Source organism: Carassius carassius, chromosome 20 (genome assembly GCF_963082965.1).
Source record: "Carassius carassius chromosome 20, fCarCar2.1, whole genome shotgun sequence".
In the NCBI taxonomy this organism is placed as follows: Eukaryota; Metazoa; Chordata; class Actinopteri; order Cypriniformes; family Cyprinidae; genus Carassius; species Carassius carassius.
Window position 1 is genome coordinate 10,852,837 of NC_081774.1, and position 23,422 is coordinate 10,876,258.

At 39.8% G+C, this 23,422-nt stretch overlaps 1 pseudogene and 1 gene segment (V, D, J or C); both read left to right on the forward strand.

Moving 5' to 3' along the window:
• Positions 1–1,793: 1,793 nt before the first annotated feature.
• LOC132096925 (uncharacterized) lies at positions 1,794–3,478 on the forward strand (annotated as a pseudogene).
• An 8,873-nt stretch (positions 3,479–12,351) lies between these two features.
• Positions 12,352–13,184, forward strand: LOC132095772 (Ig heavy chain V region 914-like). The segment is given in 2 exon segments: positions 12,352–12,511; positions 12,598–13,184. Coding segments are annotated over 2 exon segments (390 nt in total).
• The last annotated feature ends 10,238 nt before the right edge of the window (positions 13,185–23,422 follow it).

Consider the following 23,422-nt stretch of genomic DNA (forward strand, 5'->3'; position numbering starts at 1 on the left):
ATGGAAAATTACTCTCCACATCGCTCGCTCTCCCCTACCCTAATACACAGGAAAACTTTTGAACCTGTCGTCTTTTCCTGTGAGGATTTACGGCCCACACCGGGGGCATGTAGTGCCATCTCCTTCGGTTGTGACCGCCATGATGACGACGTTCTTTCCACTGCGGCCTCGGGGTCCGAGGACTTCGCGGCCGACACGAGCCCTCTCCCTCCTAGTGGACAGGAGAGGCGTGTTTCCCCCTCCTACAGTGAGCTGTTGGATGTGGTTTCCCGTGCAGTGGGTACATTGGGGCTGGAATGGGAGGTTGAGAAGGCCGAGGCCCAACCTTCTTCGAAGCTGGACGACCGTTTTCTAACTAGTCGGACACATGCGCAGCCCCGGAGGCCTTTACCCTTTTTCCCGGACCTCCACCAGGAGGTTTCGAGGTCCTGGAAACAGCCATTTGCGGCGCGCATCACGAACGCTGCGGCCGCGGATTTCGCCACCATTTCGGGCATGGTGAGTCATGGCTATACAGCGATACCGCTGGTGGAAGAGACTCTCGCCGAACATCTTGCGCCTAATTCGGCCGCGGCGTGGAAGTCCCGCCCCCTCCTCCCCTCGAAGGCGTGTCGAGTCACGTCTAGTTTAGTGGGAAAATCCTATATGGCCGCTGGCCAAGCGGCTGCTTCGCTTCATTCTATGGCGGTCCTTCAGGCCTACCAAGCGGAGCTGTTAAAAGGATTGGACGAGGGGGACGGCATTACACCTGAGGCGGTCAAGGAACTACGGCGAGCAACTGATTTGGCGCTTCGTGCTACCAAACATACTGCTCCAGCAGTGGGCCGTTCCATGGCTGGATTAATTACGGTTGAGCGCCACCTCTGGCTTAATCTCACCGATATAAAGGAAAAGGATAAATCTTTCCTCATGGATGCCCCTGTGTCGAAGGACGGTTTATTTGGAGAGGCGGTCACTTCAGTGGTGGAGAAGTTCAGAGCAGCGAAACAACAATCAGCCGCTTTCCGCCAGCTGATTCCCCGCAGACCCAGAGAGGTTGAACGCCGTCAGGCGCCCGCGCGTTCTCGCTCAACCTCCTCTCACCGCCAGCGAGTGCCCTCTCGGGAAGAGCCTTCACCTATGGCGCCCCCTCGCAGGGACTGGGGCCCTAGGGTTGCTCCACCGGCTCAACAACGCCAGCGAAAAAGGTTGAACCTGAGTTCGACGGCCAATGCCTCTCGTTCTCGGGCACCTAACAGTAGCTCCTGATTTTTTCGCTGCCTGCCAGGGACTGTGCCCTCCGCTAGAGAGCGCTGTTGGACCGCTTTCGCGCATCCAACACTCTCATTGCAGTCCCCACGCTCAAACCCTGACTGTTTCGCCGCAAACAGCGCCTCGAACAGCATTGGAGCGAACTGTAACACCAATCGCTTCCTCAGACACTATGCACGATCCAGTTTTCAGAGCTCGAGGAGCGCTTCAAAGGGTCGTCATCGAACATAATTCCTGCCGTGGACACGTTTCAGGATTACGTACAACGAGATACAACGCCTGCTATGCATATACTTCCCCTGTGCACGAACACCGTGAGTCTTTCGTGCCCAGACACTTCTATGTGTGCAACAGCGTTGCAGGAAACGAACATGTTGAAACCGCTAATATTGTTTCGGGCCGCGTGGGAACGCTTGCCCGGCATTTCTCAATGGGTGTTACGCACAATTTGTCACGGATACACCATTCAGTTTCGGAAAGGCCCGCCCCCTTTCCGCGGAATTCTCTCCACGGTGATGAAACCGATGGACATGGCGGTGCTGAGACAGGAAATGTTAGCTCTACTGAGCAAAGGGGCTATAGAAGAAGTACACCCCTCTCAGATGGAGTCAGGGTTTTACAGCCGTTATTTTGTGGTACCAAAAAAGGACGGCGGATTACGACCCATTCTGGATTTACGCCGTCTAAATCTTGCACTCAGGTCGAGCAAATTCAAGATGTTGACGGTAAAATCTATTTTGTCTCAGATTCAACCAAACGACTGGTTTGTCACGATCGATCTGAAGGATGCTTATTTTCATATTCAGATCATCGAGAGACACCGGAAGTTCCTCAGATTCGCTTTGGAGGGCAAAGCGTATCAGTACCGCGTTCTTCCCTTTGGCTTAGCGCTAGCTCCCCGTACATTCTCAAAATGCATGGACGCAGCTCTGGCCCCGTTGCGGCTCCGGGGCGTCCGTGTGTTAAACTATCTGGACGACTGGCTGGTGTTAGCGCAATCTCAGACTCAAGCACACTCTCATCGAGATATTGTGCTGAATCATTTACACAGCCTGGGTTTACGCACGAACTTCCAGAAAAGTGTATTAATCCCCTCTCAACGGATTACCTTTCTGGGAATAGAATTGGACTCTCGCGCGATCAGTCGATTACGTCATGCTTTCAGCACTTCAGGGCGGGTCACACAGTGACAGTGAGACTGTGCCTCAGACTACTAGGTCTAATGGCGGCGGCGCTTCCCGTGATTCATCTGGGTTTGCTTTACATGCGCCCATTTCAGTGGTGGACGAAATGACAGAATATTTCACCCCGTTGTTCTCCGCATCGAACGATCTCGGTGACGCGGAGGTGTGTGATGTCGTTAAAACAATGGACATCAGCCGAATTTCTCCTCACCGGGGTTCGGCTGGGAATTTGTGTTTCCCGAGAGGCTGTCACGACAGATGCGTCTTTGACCGGGTGGGGAGCTGTTTGTCAGGGGCGCCCAGCCCACGGAGTGTGGACAGCGGCACAACGCAGCTGGCACATAAACAAATTGGAATTACTGGCTGTTTTTCTGGCTCTCCAGTATTTTTCGAGTCTACTGACCGCCCGTCATGTGCTTCTCAGAACGGACAACACTGCGGTCGTGGCTTATCTGAACCATCAGGGAGGATTACGTTCTCGCCCTCTGTGCAGACTGGCGAGGCGGATTCTTCTTTGATCTCACGACAGATTTCTGTCGATCCGGGCTGTTCACATCCCCGGACGACTGAACTTCGGAGCGGATTTATTATCCAGGCAGACTCTGGAACAAGGGGAATGGAGATTACACCCCCAAACGGTGAATCACCTATGGCATATTTTCGGGGAAGCGAAAGTGGATTTATTCGCGTCGAGCACGACTACGCATTGCCCGCTATGGTTCTCCCTATGCCCTCCATCACCCCTGGGTCTGGATGCGCTAGCTCACAGCTGGCCCAGGACCAGTTTGTATGCGTTTCCTCCGATTCGGCTGGTCCCAGCGGTATTATGCAGAATACGGCGGGACAGAGTGGGACAGCTGCTGCTGGTGGCTCCGCGATGGCACACACAGCCGTGGTTTGCGGATCTCATCAATCTGTTAGCGGGCTCTCCGGTGGAGATTCCCCTCAGACGGGATTTATTATCGCAAGCACAGGGACGGATCTGGCATCCGAGGCCAGATCTGTGGAACCTGTGGGCGTGGCCTCTGAGCGGAGTGAGTTGATATGTCCCGGTCTTTCTGCTGAAACTACCGAGACTATACTGAACTCTAGAGCAGTTTCTACGAGACGCTTATATGCTTTCAAGTGGAAACTGTTTATGACATGGTGTGAAACTCATGATGTGGATCCAGTTTACTGCCCTGTGGCTTCAGTACTGGAGTTTCTTCAAGACCGTTTTTCGGAGGGATTGACACCAGCCACCCTGAAGGTTTATGTGGCAGCTATCTCAGCTCACCATGAGCATATAGGTGGTGTTTCAGTGGGTCGTCATCCACTGGTTTCTCGCTTTATACAGGGTGCGCGACGGTTGAGACCTTTCCGCCCTGTGCGAGTTCCTTCATGGGATTTATCCATTGTGTTACTGGGTTTGTCAGGGCATCCGTTTGAGCCCCTGGAAACTGTATCGGATAAGCTCCTGACTCTGAAGACACTTCTTCTCATGGCTTTATCCTCCCTCAAGAGAGTTGGGGATTTACAGGCTCTCTCTGTCTCACCCTCGTGCATGGAGTTTGCACCAGGCTCTGTGAAAGTGTTGTTGCGACCTATGCCTAATTATGTTCCTAAGGTCGCGTCTAATCCTTTTCATTTTCAGCAGGTGGTCCTGGAGGCTTTTTCTCCTGCTGCGACAGAGTCTGGAGATCTATGTCTTTGCCCTGTGAGGGCGTTGAAGACTTATGTGGATCGCACTGCCCCATGGCGTGAGTCTGACCAGCTGTTTGTCTGTTTTGGACATAAGAATAAGGGCCATGCAGTTACGAAACAGCGCATGTCCCATTGGCTGGTGGAGGCTATTTCCTTGGCCTATGAGGCGCGCGGGCTCGCTTCGCCCTTAGGAGTAAAAGGTCATTCCACAAGAGCAGTGGCTTCTTCTCAAGCCTTTCTCAGTGGATCTTCTTTGAATGATATCTGTGCTGCGGCAGGCTGGTCCTCACCGAGCACTTTTATCAGGTCTTACAGTCTGGATGTGAGGATGGCTCCTGGCTCCCGGGTTCTCTCCGCTTGAGCAGATGCTTCCTTGGATCCAAGCTATCAGGTACGTCAGGCGTGATGGTATAGCGTTCCCATACGTGGTGACGTCACCGCAGCATCGAAGTGACCTATGAAAGGGAACATCTCGGTTACGAATGTAACCTTGGTTCCCTGAATAGGGAACGAGATGCTGCGGTTCTGGCCGTGCCATACCTTGATAGCTTTCTTCTCTTCTTCGTCATGAAATCTGAGGTAAATGGCGCGCGGCACCAGGTATATATATGCCTACGCATGCTGGGCGGTGCCACGCGCTATTTGGCCAATAGGATTGGCGGGATGGTATAGGGCTTCAGACATTCGTCACACCGAAGGTGTTCCCATATGTGGTGACGTCACCGCAGCATCTCGTTCCCTATTCAGGGAACCAAGGTTACATATGTAACCGAGATGTTTGTTATTATTTTATAAATAAATAAAACCCTGTTATAAATAAAATATTGATTAATTTGTCTTTTTGACTGTCTGTCGGTAAATAAACACTAGGCTATATAATAATATAATAATTCAAGCTTACAATAAAAAGTATTTATACAACCCGAATTCCGGAAAAGTTGGGACGTTTTTTAAATTTTAATAAAATGAAAACTAAAAGACTTTCAAATCACATGAGCCAATATTTTATTCACAATAGAACATAGATAACATAGCAAATGTTTAAACTGAGAAAGTTTACAATTTTATGCACAAAATGAGCTCATTTCAATTTTGATTTCTGCTACAGGTCTCAAAATAGTTGGGACGGGGCATGTTTACCATGGTGTAGCATCTCCTTTTCTTTTCAAAACAGTTTGAAGACGTCTGGGCATTGAGGCTATGAGTTGCTGGAGTTTTGCTGTTGGAATTTGGTCCCATTCTTGCCTTATATAGATCTCCAGCTGCTGAAGAGTTCGTGGTCGTCTTTGACGTATTTTTCGTTTAATGATGCGCCAAATGTTCTCTATAGGTGAAAGATCTGGACTGCAGGCTGGCCAGGTTAGCACCCGGACTCTTTTACGACGAAGCCATGCTGTTGTTATAGCTGCAGTATGTGGTTTTGCATTGTCCTGCTGAAATAAACAAGGCCTTCCCTGAAATAGACGTAGTTTGGAGGGAAGCATATGTTGCTCTAAAACCTTTATATACCTTTCAGCATTCACAGAGCCTTCCAAAACATGCAAGCTGCCCATACCGTATGCACTTATGCACCCCCATACCATCAGAGATGCTGGCTTTTGAACTGAATGCTGATAACATGCTGTAAGGTCTCCCTCCTCTTTAGCCCGGAGGACACGGCGTCCGTGATTTCCAACAAGAATGTCAAATTTGGACTCGTCTGACCATAAAACACTATTCCACTTTGAAATAGTCCATTTTAAATGAGCCTTGGCCCACAGGACACGACGGCGCTTCTGGACCATGTTCACATATGGCTTCCTTTTTGCATGATAGAGCTTTAGTTGGCATCTGCTGATGGCACGGCGGATTGTGTTTACCGACAGTGGTTTCTGAAAGTATTCCTGGGCCCATTTAGTAATGTCATTGACACAATCATGCCGATGAGTGATGCAGTGTCGTCTGAGAGCCCGAAGACCACGGGCATCCAATAAAGGTCTCCGGCCTTGTCCCTTACGCACAGAGATTTCTCCAGTTTCTCTGAATCTTTTGATGATGTTATGCACTGTAGATGATGAGATTTGCAAAGCCTTTGCAATTTGACGTTGAGGAACATTGCTTTTAAAGTTTTCCACAATTTTTTTACGCAGTCTTTCACAGATTGGAGAGCCTCTGCCCATCTTTACTTCTGAGAGACTCTGCTTCTCTAAGACAAAGCTTTTATAGCTAATCATGTTACAGACCTGATATCAAATAACTTAATTAATCACTAGATGTTCTCCCAGCTGAATCTTTTCAAAACTGCTTGCTTTTTTAGCCATTTGTTGCCCCCGTGCCAACTTTTTTGAGACCTGTAGCAGGCATTAAATTTTAAATGAGCTAATTAAGTGGATAAAATTTCTCAGTTTAAACATTTGCTACGTTATCTATGTTCTATTGTGAATAAAATATTGGCTCATGTGATTTGAAATTCCTTTAGTTTTCATTTTATTAAAATTTAAAAAACGTCCCAACTTTTCCGGAATTCGGGTTGTACTAGTTTGTTCATTTTTACTCCAATTTTGAGTTTGCTAGTATAATAATTGCTTTTCCTAGGCAGACTTGACATATTGGTGTAATATATGTATAAGAAGATTGCTCAAAAAAGGACATAATGACATATACATTAAAAGCAAATAAAATTTTGAATTTGAATTATTAATGTTAGTTTAAAACATTAAGGTTATGATAACTTCAGCTTTAACAGTTTTAACCCAGCTCAGAGTGAGGAGGATACTTCAGATCCTGGTGCTACTGCCAGTGCAGGGGCCATGTTTTGGGAAGACTTTGACTAGAGGGTAGCAAGCTTGAGGCCTTCTGCTACCTCTTCTAAGACCTCAGATGCTATAAAGGTGCAGGCCTACCTTGCAGAGCCACTCTTACCCCGCACATCAGACCCTCTGGCCTGGTGGAGGAGATGTTCACCAGTATACAAAAGCCTTTCTGAAGTCACAAAGACAAGACTTTGCATTGTGGCCACATCTGTGCCATCTGAAAGAATTTTTTCTAAAACTGGGCAGATTATCTCAGATAGAAGAAACAGACTCAGCCCATCCAAGGTCAGGGAGCTTGTTTTTTTTAATGCAAACATGCCTTAAAGCAAGTCCTAAAAATATAGCCACAGTGTGTTATTTATTTTAAAGCTTATTTATTTTTATTTATTTAGAAAAAGACTAGCTTGTTGTGCAATATTTTTGTTGTTGTTGTTGTGATTTTAAAGGTAATTTGTTATTGTTATAAGGCTCCGTAGCTTTAGTATCTCTTCATTTTCATTTATTTTTATTTAAATGGTTTAAAATTATTTGGGGAATAGTTATACTCTTTGATATAAAGTTTTTATTTTGGCACAAAAGTGTTATTTATTTTAAAATGTATTCATTTTAAATTATTATATAAAAAAAAGCAAAGCTTGTTGTGCAATATTTAGTTTTTCTTTTTTTATATTGTACTTTTAAAGTTCATTTGTTAAGGTTATTAGACCCTGTGGCTTTATTATCTTTTAGTTTTATCTTTATTATACTTTTTTATTATTTTGATTTATTTTGGAATAGTTGTCCTCTTTGTTACAAAGCTTTAATGGCACAAAAATAAACAATAAACAACAATTCAAAAGTATGTACACAGTGTTTTTTAATGTTTATAAAGTGTCATATGTTACAAAAGTATGGTTTATACAGACAATCTGATTTAATAATTACTCTAGCCAATGTTGTCACATCACGGGACAAAAGAACGAACAACCCGAAGAACCGAAAGATTAACTAATCAATTCTCTCTCCGACTCAATACTGCATTCTTTTACTGTCTATGGTTTTAGCGTACGGGGCTGTCACGTGATTAAGGAATGACTCGACCCGACCCGAAGACTCATGAGATGAACTAATCAATTCTCTTTCCGGCTCATATTGCATTGGTTTTAGCGTATGTGGCTGTCACGTGATTAAGGAACGAGTCAAAAACCCGATAGACCCGAACTATGAACTAATCAATTCTCTTTCCGGCTCATATTGCATTGGTTTTAGCGTATGTGGCTGTCACGTGATTAAGGAATGAGTCAAAAACCCGAAAGACCCGAACTATGAACTAATCAATTCTCTTTCCGGCTCAGACTGCATTGGGTTAGCGTATGGGGCTGTCACGTGATTAAGGAACGAGTCAAAAACCCGATAGACCCGAACTATGAACTAATCAATTCTCTTTCCGGCTCAAGACTCCATTGACTGACAGGTGAATCCATAGACATGTATGGTGAATCACTACTACTAGAACAGAACCTATAGAATAATGCGCATGCGCGACTGAACGAATCACTCCCCGAGACGACTCGTTCTTCCCGAGTCACATTAAAGATTCGTTCAAAATGAACGAATCGTTCAAGAACGACACATCACTAATCTGCAGTCTTCCCCATGATTGTGCACAACCCTTCTATTTATCTTAGCCTCATTATGTGACCCACACCCAACTGAAGTTTGGTACCAAAAAAAGTATTGATTGCATGATTGAAGTGATTATGTATAGCTTGTATTGGCTTAACATTGGTTTTAATAAAAAAAAAAGTTTTATACTCCAATTTGTCTGTTTTTATAATTAAGTTAAAACAAGACATTCTTTTATATCATCTTAACTTGATACCCTAATTCAAAGACATTACTTAATTGAAATTACTAAGTTGAATCCACTAATGGGGATAAGTAAACAGAATGCTCATTACTGAGTTCACTTTATTTTGAACTTGCATAGCAAAGTTGAAACAACAATAACTGTATAGTCATGTTGACTCGCAGAAGGCAATTCACAGCTTAACAAGACTCAAAATAATGAGTTAAAACAATTCATTAATCCATTTTGTTTTTAATAGAAATTTTGAGGCAGCTGCTTAACTTATGATTTTAAGTAGAACGAAGTAGATATTTTTTACAGAGTATTTATTGTTATTAATTATGCAATTATAAAAGTTTTCTTTTTTGTATACCATCACAACCATTATCAGAGTCAGAATCAGAATCAGAATGAGCTTTATTGCCAGGTATGTTCACACATATGAGGAATTTGTTTTCGTGACAGAGCTCCGCAGTGCAACATAACAGCGACAGAACAAAAAACACAATAAGGAATAAAAATACAAAAAAATACAAATAGGTGGGTAAGGATTGACAATATACAAATTGACAATGTATGGCAGGTATATTAAAATGAGCATTTATGTATGTACATGTATATTATGTGGAAAAGTTTTAACTGTACGCTAAGTATGTGTGTTGGATAAATAAGTGTATGTGTATATAAATATAAGTAGTGTAGTGTGTTCCATGTATGTACATGTATATTATGTGCAAAAGATTTAAGTGTACGCTAAGTATGTGTGTTGGATAAAAAGTGTAGTGTATATAAATATAAATAGTGTAGTGTGTCCCACAGTTATTATCAGCTGTTCATAAGATGGATTGCCTGAGGGAAGAAACTGTTCCTGTGTCTGGTCGTTCTGGTGCTCAGTGCTCTGTAGCGTCGACCAGATGGCAACAGTTCAAAGAGGGAGTGTGCTGGATGTGAGGGGTCCAGAGTGATTTTAACAGCCCTTTTGCTCACTCTGGATAAGTACAGTTCTTGAATAGATGGGAGGGTTGTACCGATAATTCGCTCAGCAGTCCGGACTACCCTCTGTAGTCTTCTGAGGTCAGATTTAGAAGCTGAGCTGAACCAGACAGTTACTGAAGTGCAGAGGATGGATTCGATGATGGTGGAGTAGAACTGTTTCAGCAGATCCTGTGGCAGGTTAAACTTCCTCAGCTGGCGAAGGAAGTACAACCTCTGCTGGGCCTTTTTCACAATGGAGTCAATGTGAATGTCCCACTTCAGGTCCTGAGAGATAGTGGTGCCCAGGAACCTGAATGACTCCACTGCAGTCACAGTGCTGTTCATGATGGTGAGTGGGGGGAGTGCAGGGGGGTTTCTCCTGAAGTCCACAGTCATCTCCACTGTTTTGAGCGTGTTAAGCTCCAGGTTGTTGAGAGTGCACCAGACAGCCAGCTCTTTAATCTCTTGTCTGTAAGCAGACTCGTCACCGTCCTGAATGAGGCCGATGAGTGTGGTGTCATCTGCAAACTTCAGGAGCTTGACAGAGGGGTCCTTAGATGTGCAATCGTTAGTGTACAGGGAGAAGAGCAGTGGGGAGAGAACACAGCCCTGGGGAGCTCCGGTGCTGATTGTACGGGTGCTGGATGTGTATTTTCCCAGCCTCACTAGCTGCTGCCTGTCTGTCAGGAAGCTGTTAATCCACTGACAGACGGAGGTCTGTGATACATCTCTTAAGATACCATAATGATACCAAAATACTGTAAATACTATAGGAAATTATTATAAACTAATGAATAAATATTGTAATTTTTGTCTAGATTCTAAACGATGTCCTATGGTAAGCACATGATTCAAAACTCCTAATTTTGTGGTAAAATCACACAAAGGTACAACATCTTACAACAATTTTCAGTGTATTTGTAATATAATGGAATGAATTACTTCTAAACTTGAATCAGTCGCATGAACCTCAAAGCGAAAGTCATGACATTTGCCAACTATGGTAACCCATACTCAGAATTGGTGCTCTGCATTTAACCCATCCAAGTGCACACACACAGAGTGAGAAGTGAACACAGAATGAACACACACCCGGAGCAGTGAGCAGCTAAAAAAAAGCTGAAAGATCTGGACTGCAGGCTGGCCATTTCAATACCCAGATCCTTCTTCTACGCAGCCATGATGTTGTAATTGATGCAGTACGTATATGGTCTTGCATTGTCATGTTGGAAAATGCAAGGTCTTCCCTGAAAGAGATTACATCTGGATGGGAGCATATGTTGTTCTAGAACCTGGATATACCTTTCAGCGTTGATGGTGCCTTTCCAAATGTGTAAGCTGTCCATGCCACATGCACTCATGCAACCCCATACCATCAGAGATGCAGGCTTCTGAACTAAGTGCTGATAACAACTTGGGTTGTCCTTGTTCTCTTTAGACCGGATGACATGGCATTCCAGTTTTCCAAAAAGAAATTCAAGTTTTGATTCGTCTGACCACAGAACAGTTTTCCACTTTGCCACAGTCCATTTTAAATGAGCCTTGGTCCAGAGAAAACGCCTGCGCTTCTGGATCATGTTTAGATATGGGTTCTTTTCTGACATATAGAGTTTTATTCGGCAAAGGCGAATAGCACAGTGGATTGTGTTCACCGACAATGTTTTCTGGAAGTATTCCTGAGCTCATGTTGTGATTTCCATTACAATAGCATTCCTGTATGTGATGCAGTGCCGTCTAAGGGCCCGAAGATCACGGGCATCCAGTATGGTTTTCCGGCCTGGACCCTTACGCACAGACTGTTCCAGATTCTCTGAATCGTTGGATGATATTATGCACTGTAGATGATGATAACTTCAAACTCTTTGCAATTTTTCTCTAAAAAACTCCTTTCTGATATTGCTCCACTATTTTTCGCCGCAGCATTGGGGGAATTGGTGATCCTCTTGCCTTCTTGACTTCTGAGAGACACTGCCACTCTGAGAGGCTCTTTTTATACCCAATCATGTTACCAATTGACCTAATAAGTTGCAAATTGGTCCTCCAGCTTTTCATTATATGTCAGGTAACTTTTCCGTCCTCTTATTGCTACCTGTCCCAACTTTTTTGGATTGTGTATCTCTCATGAAATCCAAAATGAGCCAATATTTGGCATTGCATTTCAAACTCCACCAGTTTTCCTAATGCTTATCTCTTCTGGTACAAACAGATACCAAACAGAGCACCAACATTCATTCTGAGTGAATTTACAGTTGGTAAAGGAACTACTGAGGATCCATTAAAAGAGAGATTTTCTGCAACACTGGACTCCAACATCAAGAACAGTTCCACTGATGATCAAGAATCTGCGTGTTTCAGACTCTGCTGTGTACTGCTGTGCTCTGAAGTCCACTGTGACAGAAACACACTCAACACTCAGACAAAAGCTCAGGGAGACACATTGCAGATGATAAGATAACCAGACACACTGTGTGTTCAGATTCCACTGAACCACCGAACTAGAATAAACAAGATTCATATCACCCAAAATCAGTAAAGAAAATATGAATTAATCTGCAGATTTTTTTTTTATTACAATAAATGCTATTTATATTTCCCACTGATACATTACTGATAGTAAGTACATAATTCACATAGTAAGTACATAAGTACAGAAATCTTCTCTCTCAATGAGTTCTCTGGAAGAGGTGGGGTTTAAAGCATTGATATCTGATGCAATCTTGTTAAACTTCTGTTAGAGTGAGCATAAGAAACACACACAATGAACCTCCATTCTGTCATTCTGCTTTCTGTCTTTGCATGTAAGTATTTAGTGATTTGCATCAAAATTATGTAAAAACTGTATTCCTTTATATTGTATATTGCAAGATTTGATCTCCTCTTGCAGATCTAACATATGGAAATGAAATTAAACCAACCAAAACTTTGGAGTTTGCTGAGGAGGGTTCAAGTGTTAAATTATCCTGCAGTTATTCATCTGCATACAATCTTCACTGGTACCGTCGGTATCCTGGATCAGCTCCTCAGTTCATTGTGCTCATCTCAGACAGTGCAAAAGACGATCAGGAGTCTAATGTAGATTCCAGATTCAAGGCTAAAGTCACTAAAGACAATAAAGAAAACCATGTGGATCTGGAGATCTCCTCTGCATCTATAACAGACTCTGCTCTGTACTACTGTGCTCTGGAGCCCACAGTGACAGGAAACACAAGAAACCTGTACAAAAACCTGACATAACTAAAACTCTAGCTTTAACAAATTAGACTGGAGCACATCACAATCTGAGAATGACATTCCCAAAATATTAACTCAGACACGGATAAAATGCATTCCAATCTCCATGTTTAAAATAAGTTATAATAACTTTGTAATAGGATACATTAAGAAATAAAATAAAATTAAATAAACGAAAAGTAATGAAAAGAAAAGAAAAAAAAACCACATGGCAATATGTACCATATATTCATATTTTCTCATTTCAGGATCACTAGCTCCTCCTTTCTTTAAATAACAGTTCTCTCATTTACATTTCATTCACATGTGTTTCACATGTTCATCCCATCCAGGTAGCAGCTGACGAAGCTGTAAAAAAAGACTAATAATAAATAATTATAAATAATCAAATTTAAAATGACAATATTAATGTGCTCTGTTGCAAGTTTACATAACATACTTGAGCATGTTTTCTCATGGTTTATTGTTGAGCTATGAGGTCTTCACTGATTATTTGTGTCCTTTGTATTTTTGTTTGTTTGTATTTTATTATTATTATTTTAAAAATCATTATTATTATTATTATTTTTGATGAAACATCATACTATGATTATAAGTGTACCTCTAGAAAAACATTGTATGGCCCCTTTGAATTAATGTGACTTTCAAAGTATATTAAGCATGCTAATACTACATAAATAGTCTATAGTTTCATGGATTATTATGTGCAACACATTGTGCTGTTATAATGTACCACAAGATGGCAGTGTTCTCAGAGACTCACTATAACTGCAGCAATGAACATCAGAACTGAATTTGTAGAACTGAACTTGGGTATAATGTAACTCAGAGAGGAGGGACTGTGTTCACGAATCTGATATGATTTATTCGTGTCTCAGAGACTTTTATTCTGACTCTTCTCAGAGTGAACACATGTACAATGGATCTTCATTCAGTTATTCTGTTTTGTGCCTCAGCAGGTAATAATTTGGTTAATTATTATTATTATTTTTTTTTTTCATTTAAAACATTTCATTAAGAAGAATTTTTTTCTTTTTCAGTTGCAGTCTTTGGAAATGTCATCAAACCAAACAACACTGATGTTGTTTATGAGGAAGGTTCAAGTGTTACATTATCCTGTAGTCATTCACCTGCAGTTGCAGATAATATCCACTGGTACTGTCAGTATGAAAGATCGAAACCTGAATTTCTTGTACTCACCTACGGTGGTGCAAAAAAACCTGAGGTGTCTAAGATAGATCCAAGATTCTCAGTTAAAGTTGAACAAAGGGAGAAAATCTATGTGGATCTGAAGATCTCCTCTGCTGCTGTGTCAGACTCTGCTCTGTACTACTGTGCTCTGGCGCCCACAGTGACAGGAAACACAAGAACACTGTACAAAAAACCTGTTACACAGCACTGCATTTACATCACACATATCCTACCTACATATATGATATAGTTAACATAATAAGCACTCTTCAAATCAGCAAAAATTAGTATTACTGTATATACATGGATTGTCATTCACAATATTAAGAGTCATAACAGAAAAGAAGACTAACAAAGATTCACTTAAAAGACGTTTCACTTAAAAGAAGAGATCAAACTCATAAAATCATAAAAAACAACTTTAGATGCGCTTTATTCTTACCTTATTCAATTATTACCAAAATAAGTGAATAAACAGCTTTAAACTATATAGAAGAATACCATAAATATAGTGGTGATCAAGAATTTGTTTAAAAACACTATTTATACCAATCTTACCTTTATAAAGAATTGTTCAGGGCTTGCAGAATAACATCATGTTTAGGAATTTCACACTTCATCCACAAGGGTTAAGCATTGCACTCTCCATTTATGAGTAATGAGTATACAATGTAACATGATACAAACATTTAAAGAGCAACTCTATGAGATGAGCCCAAAGTTTTTGAAAGAGTGAATTTTCTGTTCTTTTACCTCATAGATCATAGACTATGCTTAGATGGGCTTTGATTTCTCTGTGCTTCATAGTACTTAATGACGGTAAGCACATTAGTTATTTTACCACTGGTACAAACATAAACCTTTTCTGGTACCAACAGCTACCAAACAGATCACCAACAATTATTCTAAATAAATTAACTTTTGGTGACGGAACTACTGAGCCTGATTTTAAGAAGAGATTTTCTGCAACACTGAATTCAACTTCAAAAACAGTTCCATTGTTGATCAAGAATCTGCTTGTGTCTGACTCTGCTGTGTACTACAAGTGCTCTGAGGCCCACAGTCACAGGAAACACAACAACACTGTACACAAACCTGCCACAGATTAAGGTCTACAACCAATTTCTTTCCATAAATCTACTTGTAATATACATAAATTATGAGTGTATTTTTTCATTTAATATTATTTATTCAATGTGCACTCTAGGGTGTAAATCACTTAAAAAGTCAAATAACAGTCTTTACAAATAAAGAAAACCATGTAGATATAATCATCTCCTCAGCTGCTCTGAAAGCAATAAAGCTAAAATAAAATAAAATTAACTTAAATTCAATTCATGCATTTAGCAGACGCTTTTATCCAAAGCGACTTACAGTGCATTCAGGCTATCAATTTTTACCTATCATGTGTTCCCGGGGAATCGAACCCCCAACCTTGATAACGCAATGCTCTACCAATTGAGCTACAGGAACACTAAATAAAATAAAATATGCAAAGAAGGAAAGAAATAGTATTTTTCTTTTTTCCCTACTTTAAAAATTAAACTTCATAGGTGATGCTTTTGGGTAACATAAGATTACAAAATTCACTATATATTAATATTTTCAAGCCTCAATACAGAACCATTAGCTCCTCATTTTCTATTTAATAATTAACATATCTCTTTTACACATTTGTTGCTCTACCTTTTTAATTGTATATAAAATAATAACAAAAATAGTAAAAAATAAGTCTGGTTGAGGTTCTATCAATAGTCACAACTGGTCTTGGCGAGATTATTTGTCACACTTAAATATATAGATTTGTTTGTATATTATATTGTTGTTGTTGTTGTTGTTGTTTTTTCCCCGCTAAACTTCCAAACAAGATCATCAACAGAGAGCAGGAAATTCCTGAGAGACTGTATGACTCAGATCCTGAGTAATAAGAGAAACAATCATCACAACCCATATCACCGGATCAACAGATCTTATCTGACTTAGCAAACATGGACAGTTGGTACTGATTGTGATCATGAATTCAGTTAAAATACTCTTTGATGCCAGTGCTAATGAAAAGAGTAATGTGACTGAATTCAACCAACATTTGTATTAAAATGTACCCAAAATGTTATGTTTATGTTTGCTGGTGTGATGCCTGGAAATCAGATTTGGCCAAGTAAGGGTGCAAATGTCATTAATACAGAAGGAGAGCAATGAGCTGCTTGTATGATACAAGCAATAGCTCTGTTACACTTTACTGGTACAGACAGTATCCTAATACAGAACCTCAGTATTTAATATGGAAATTTGCTTGTTCATGAAGTGATACTGGGAGCCCAGTTGATCCTTGCTTTCAGTTGACTACATCAGAAACATTCACTGAACTCACTATCACTGGTGTAACTCTGTGAGATTCAGCTCACTATTATTGTGCTCTGAGAGTTGGAGCACAGTGATACAAAGTCTATGTGAAGCCGAACAAAAACCCAAATTAATTTTTCACTTTGATGGCAAGTCAAATCAAACCCACAATCTATTACTGACACAATATCATTAAAGATGCCATAGAATGCATTGATACAATATTTTTAATTGCTCTCTGGTGTCTACGTAGAAGGTACAGTATGTGGCTTAGGTAAGGGAACAAATTCAGCAGAAATGGTTTTACATGTCCATTTACAACTCTAGGATTTGTCCCTAGAATGAAATGGCCTGTTTTTACCTTATTTGGAAAGGCAATGAATAATAATGTTGAGCTCTGTTGAGATTGGCTGTTTCACAGCACGGCTCATTTCAGTGGCTTATACAGCAAACAGATCTCTGTCCAGCGTGAACAATGGAGAAATTAGGGATCCAAACTTATATGTTTGAGCCTGTATCAGATGAAGACAGAGGTGGAAAGTAACGAATTACATTTACTCGCGTTACTGTAATTGAGTAGCTTTTTTGTGTACTAATACTTTTTAAAGTAAATTTTTAAATCTGTAATTTTACTTTTACTTAAGTATATTTTGTTTAAAGTATTGTACTTCGCTACATTTTAAAACACATTAATTACTGAGTAAAAAAAAAAATCGCTCCCTGGAAACTACATCAGTAAATAATGGGCAGGAGGGCAAACTGGCGCTAAAATCAGAAGAAAGATGCAGACGGTAGTGGTGGAAATTATGATTCTTTCTAGAGATTCGTTCATTTTCAGTTCGTTCACCAAAATGATTCGTTCAGAATCGTTCACTGATTCGTTCAGTGATCATTTCTTGGTATTACACAAAATATGCCAGCAGGTGGCGAAAAAAGAGTGTATTATGTGTTATGTCTTTAGTCAACGAACGTATTCACTTGTTACAAAAACTGATCTGGCTTTATTAAAATGTGTGTATAATCGCATTCAGTATATAAAGTCTAATTAAGTTGTTCAGATGAACAAAGCACAAGGTTTTCTTGCCTAATTAGCATTTTAATTGTTTGGTCAGACAATTTGTATATTATATATTCACATTTTAAATCGGGGATTAAACGTGGAGTTGCTAAATATCAAAACAAGCGTATGTGCACAGTAACTGTAACTGCGCTTTGCATTTTGCGAGATTGAACTAAAATGGCAGACTAACCCAGTTTACTCTCATTAATTTTGTTCACAAACGAGATAAGCGATGTACCAGTTAATTTCATTCACGAACGACATGTATCCGTTCATTCAGGTTCACGAATGACATGTGTGCCAGTTCAGTCATTTCATTCACGAACGAGATGTACTAAATCATTCAACTCGTTCACGAACGATAAGATCTCTAGATCTTGTTCAGACTCATATGAAACTCGTTAATTGAAGGGCGTATTCGCTCACTACATTCAACAAATCACATTCTCTGTCACATCTCATACTCAAAGGCTATTGGCTCGAGGTTGTAACTCTTTGACAGGATGAAATGGTTGTTACTCGGTTCACTGAGCTGCGCATGCGCTGCTTATAGCGCCGCACTGCTGTGGAGGGAGTAACTTCAGTGAACGAGAAATATGAGTCAGTGGATTGCGTGAACGAGAACGATTCGTTCACCTAAAAGATTCATTCAAAAAGAACGATTCGTTCACGAACGACACATCACTAGCAGACGGTCAAAACAGGCGTTAGTGGTGCAGACACCGCTGAAAACGAAACCCCGTCATATTCTGAAGTTGAACTCGAAGGAAATGAAGTGAACCCCTGGCCATATGTATGCTCTATTATGCAGTGTAAGCTGTACTTGCCTAGGAAGACCAAACTAGCAGCTTATAAAATCTCGACAAGACATCAACCCTTCGCAAGAATGTAGGGCTAAGCTAAATAATTGCATCGTTGCATTGGTGGTTAAAATGAAGCTTTAACATTTTAGCAAGAGGTTTTGCACAAATTAGCCAAAAAGACAGTGGTGAGGAGTGTGCTATATATATATAGTCTGCGATAATATCATATTTTTTGTTTTAATGATGTGCGCGCGCATTTATAGTGCGTTCTTTCACTGTGTGATTCAGTCTCCTAAAATGCATTTAGAATGATCACAAAATTGAAGATATAGGGGCATAAAATTAACATATTTATATAATTTCATATATTAAATCAAAATCACACAAAGAATGCCATCTTTTCCTCAAAATCATCATGAATATATACATACATGTATATAACAGTTCAGTAAACAAGTTAATTAAGAGACTTGCGTTTTAGACACCATATTGCCTTTTTAAGCTCTATTTCTACAACAGAAAATAATTCCAAACACAGCCACCAAAGCACAGTTTTGCGTCTCTGAGCAACGTGACAGTGTTTCGTTCCTGAATGAATCAACCGTTTAAATGATTCGGTTCAATCGCAATGACTCACTTATTAACAGTGACTTGCTGACACATACTGGCCATTTTAATTTCACATTTAAAGTATCATTTTTTAAATAATGAATTTCTTATCATTTCAAATGAGTATTCAACATTTTATGTCTTGTATATCAAAACATTATTCATGCATTTGTAACTGCAGGTTAAATGCATTCTTGTCCTGCACTAAACAGTGTAATACATCTAAATGCCACTTCCAATGAATCTTCTGCATTTCCTCTGCATTAAAAGATGAGTTTGTTGATACTTATTTGCCTGGTAACAGCCCAAATGTTTTATTATTCTAAATAACTGATTCCTTTAATTAAAAACAACTAGTTTGAGATTAATAGACCCATCCCAGGGGTGTCAAACTCAGTTCCTGGAGGGCCGTAGCCCTGCAGAGTTTAGTTCTAACCTTGCTCCAGCACACATATCATGTAGTTTTCAAATAAACCTAAATGATTAGATTAGCTGGATCAGGTGTGTTTAATTAGGGTTAAATCTAAACTGTGCAGGACTGTGGCCCTCCAGGAACTGAGTTTGACACCCTTGGCCTGTCCCATTTTTGACTCCCTCCCACTGTTAAAATGTAACTAAGTAAATTTTACTCTGAGTAAATTTTAAATGAGCTACTTTTTACTTTTACTTGAGTTGATTTTTAGACTGGTACTTTTACTTGTACTTAAGTAAAATTTCATTAATGTAATGGTACTTTTACTTGAGTAGAATATTTTTGTACTCTTTCCACCTCTGGATGAAGATACTGATTTTGAGAGATTTGGCAAGAATGTTTGACGTCCTTGGTATGAGCATGATTGCTGCAAGACGCTGGCAGAGTGAATGAGGTTTGAGAGACAGATGTGAGGTAGGGAAGCCTCTGTGTTGCCAGATCCGTCTGTTATAAGTGTTTTGGACCTTTTTTTTAACATTTTAGATAGTAAAGAAAGATGTTGCAGTTAAGGCTCAACTTATCTTAACTGCAAAAGATTAGAAATAATTTTGATTTTATTTTGATTTATTTCTCATCTTTATTTGTTTTAATAGCAATATCTGGCAACACTGTATTGAGGATTCGTCTATGTGCAGTTACGGCTGGCCTAGTCCTAAAACATCACTGGTACCCATTATGCGAATTTTGGGGGTGTAAACATTAATGATCCTGACTGTAAAGTCACAGTCAGTGTTATGTTGGGATTCGCCTATTTTTCAGTGGTCTTTTGAATGCATGATATTTACATAAGGAGGAAACAATGGTGTTTGTGTCATGGTCGGGTGAAGGGATGAGGCAATGACTCAAATGCAGGAAGATAAGGGCATTTATTAATAGTAAAAAATAAACAAAACTACAACAAAACTACCCCAAGGGGTAAGAACAGGCAGGCTGGCCAAGACAAGGCACAGCATGGCACGGCAAACATACACACATCCAACGATACTCTGAGGCATAACACTGAACAACAACCTAGCACAGGACTGCAGACACAAGGAGAATGAATAGGGAACCAAATGAGGAGGCTAATGAGGGAGACAAAGGTGGAACAACTAAAATAATAATGACGTAACAAGATGGGCGGGATCAGACAATAGACAGGAGAGAGCACATGGCACCAAACAAAGACAACGCAAGCCATGTGCTCACAGAAAAACACATCCTGGGCACACCAGCTGAAGACTGTGAGAGTTTGAGGCTCAATGTATGTCATTTCCATGTACACAACTCTTATTATTTAACTATGCCAAGGTAAATACAGCTTTCCATTCTATGGCACCTTTAAATCTGGAACAAATTTACACTTTGAAATATTTTAAACAAGAAACTTTATGACACTAAATAAATAAAGTATTCAAGATTAAGAAATATTTTTCAGGTCACTAATCATATTTGTGACATTGACTGTGGTAACTATTATCATAATACAAAATTTATAATATCACTGTAAATATTTTTGGTTCAGTAATCATTCATGTTTTGTATTTATCTTCAAAATCATCTGCTTCATAAATAATATACCATTCTGCAGTTGCAAAGACTTTAACCAATGGCGGGGCAAAAACAGAAGCAGCAGATGATATCATCACACAGAAAGCAGGAAGTTCCAGTGTGTTTGAGAGTGAACCTGCACTGACTCACAGATCTACAGCTCAGAGCACAGACAACATTAACACACACCTGATCTGAGTCAACATGAAAAAACACCTGTTCACCATTTTAATTATGATTTCAGGTATAGTTGACACTTTTTGTTTTTATTACAGTGGTATTAGTTAGATAATTTGAGATTGTATTATTATTTGTATTATTTATTTGTTTGTTTTTTAGGTGTAATGACTGCAGACCAGATAAAGCCGATCAAAGATGCTGTATTCATAAAGGAAGATGAGAATGTGGCCCTCAGCTGCTCATATACAGGCAGTGGTTATGTGTACTGGTACAGACAGTCTCCTAATAAAGAGCTTCAATATTTAATATATTCTGGACAATCAAATAGTGGAAGGTTTCGTGTGACTAAATCACAATCATCCACTGAACTCACTATTACTGGTGTAACTCTGTCAGATTCAGCTCTCTATTACTGTGCTCTAAGAGTAGGAGCCCAGTGATACAGAGTCTATGTGAAGCTGTACAAAAACTCAAATTCATTTTCCACTTTGATGGCAAGTCACATCAAACCCACAATCTATTATTCACTCAATATTATTAAACTTGTGAAACACCTGTTTATGGTTAGAAACCCACAATGTATTATTCAAACAATTTTATTAAACTTGTAGCAACACCTGTTTATGGTTACTGAAAGAGTAACGAAAAGGAAACAAAATATGGCAGAACAATTCCCTACTTTGTAACAGTACATCACACTTCTTTTAAAGAACGTTTTCCAGTGAGAAGTCAGTTCTGACTCCCAATTTTAATTCTTATGTATTCTGATATCGATCTGATATTAGTTACAGTTTGTGAGTTATATCAGAATATGTTACAACTTAATTTAACTGAAATTATTACACTGGTAATGTAATTGCCACTGGTTTCTTGTTGGTCAGGCACAACACTCCAAGGTGTGTTATTCCCCAAAAACATTTTTACTCATTAGCAATGCTGAATAACACACCACTCATCCGGGTACTTTCATGTCTTTCATATCAGAAAGCTGCACTTTTTGGTTTCCTTCAAATGCAATTCATCATCTTGTGCCTCAGTTATTGACTGTATTTACTGTAAAATGAAACCAGAGGACTTCAGTATTAATAGCAGCACTAATATTGTTAAAATGTTCCCAGAACAAATGTGACACTGAGATGGATTTTTGTAATTAGAACCAGGAAAGTTTTAAGATGAAAAAAGCTGTGTAATTAGTGCAATAGCTCTGTAAAGCTGTGTAATTAGTATAAATGTACATTATGCCTTAAATGTCTGTCTTATCTGAACTTCATCTAGACTCAAAAAACATTTTCTTGGCAGAAACTATGCTTTTAAAGAACTAATCAAATATTTCAGCTCAAATTACTATTTCTTGTACTTATTTGGCAAGTATCTGTGTAATAAGCCCAACTTTCACTGGGGTGCTGATGTTGGGGTTTACAGTATTCTGTGAAAATAACCACCTGGATGTACATTATACCTTATTTGTTCAGCACAGCAAAATAGTCTAACTCACCACATGGAGGCATAATTCCTCAAATTATATAAGGCTGAACCTTATGAAGAATCTGACACTACAAAGAAAAACACAGACTATACAGTAAGAAGAAAACGTTTCTGGAAATTTCCATTAAAATATTCTCACAACAATGGCAAAGTGGGTGATTATTACTTTCCTCTTCGCTGTTTATGAGTTTGGTAAGAACAGTTTGGTATATTTTTGCGAGATACTCAGTGTCAGTTCATAAATAATGGGTAAATCTATTTTCCAGTGTGCTGGGGACAAGACAAATCTGAACAAGCTTCATAGGACTGTAAATGAAACAGCTTAAGTTACTCTGCTACTTCACCAGTTTTCCTAAAGCTTATCTCTTCTGGTACAAACAGCTACCAAACTTAATTCTGAGTGATGTTACAGTTGGTAAAGGAACTACTGAGGATGCATTTAAAGAGAGATTTTCTGCAAAAAGCATTAATCAATTTGGATTACCCTAAAATTATACTGTAACCCACTGACCACCTGACTCAACTGTATGTTACATTATGTTAATCCTGATACACACAGTCATAAAGGATGTGTTAAATATTCATGTCACTTTTAGTGCTGTTGTCAGTTGTACAGCTGTGCCAAATTAATAACTTAGTACCACCAAAAATAAATTGCATAACTAATGTAAGGGAAACAGGTCAATTTAGCTCAAATGGAATCATTTCAGATTTTAAAGGGAATCAATGTTTCATGGCTGATCACTGAGATGGCCAGCGATTCATTGAGCCATTTAACATCAACTCTGCAATGGATGTAAATATC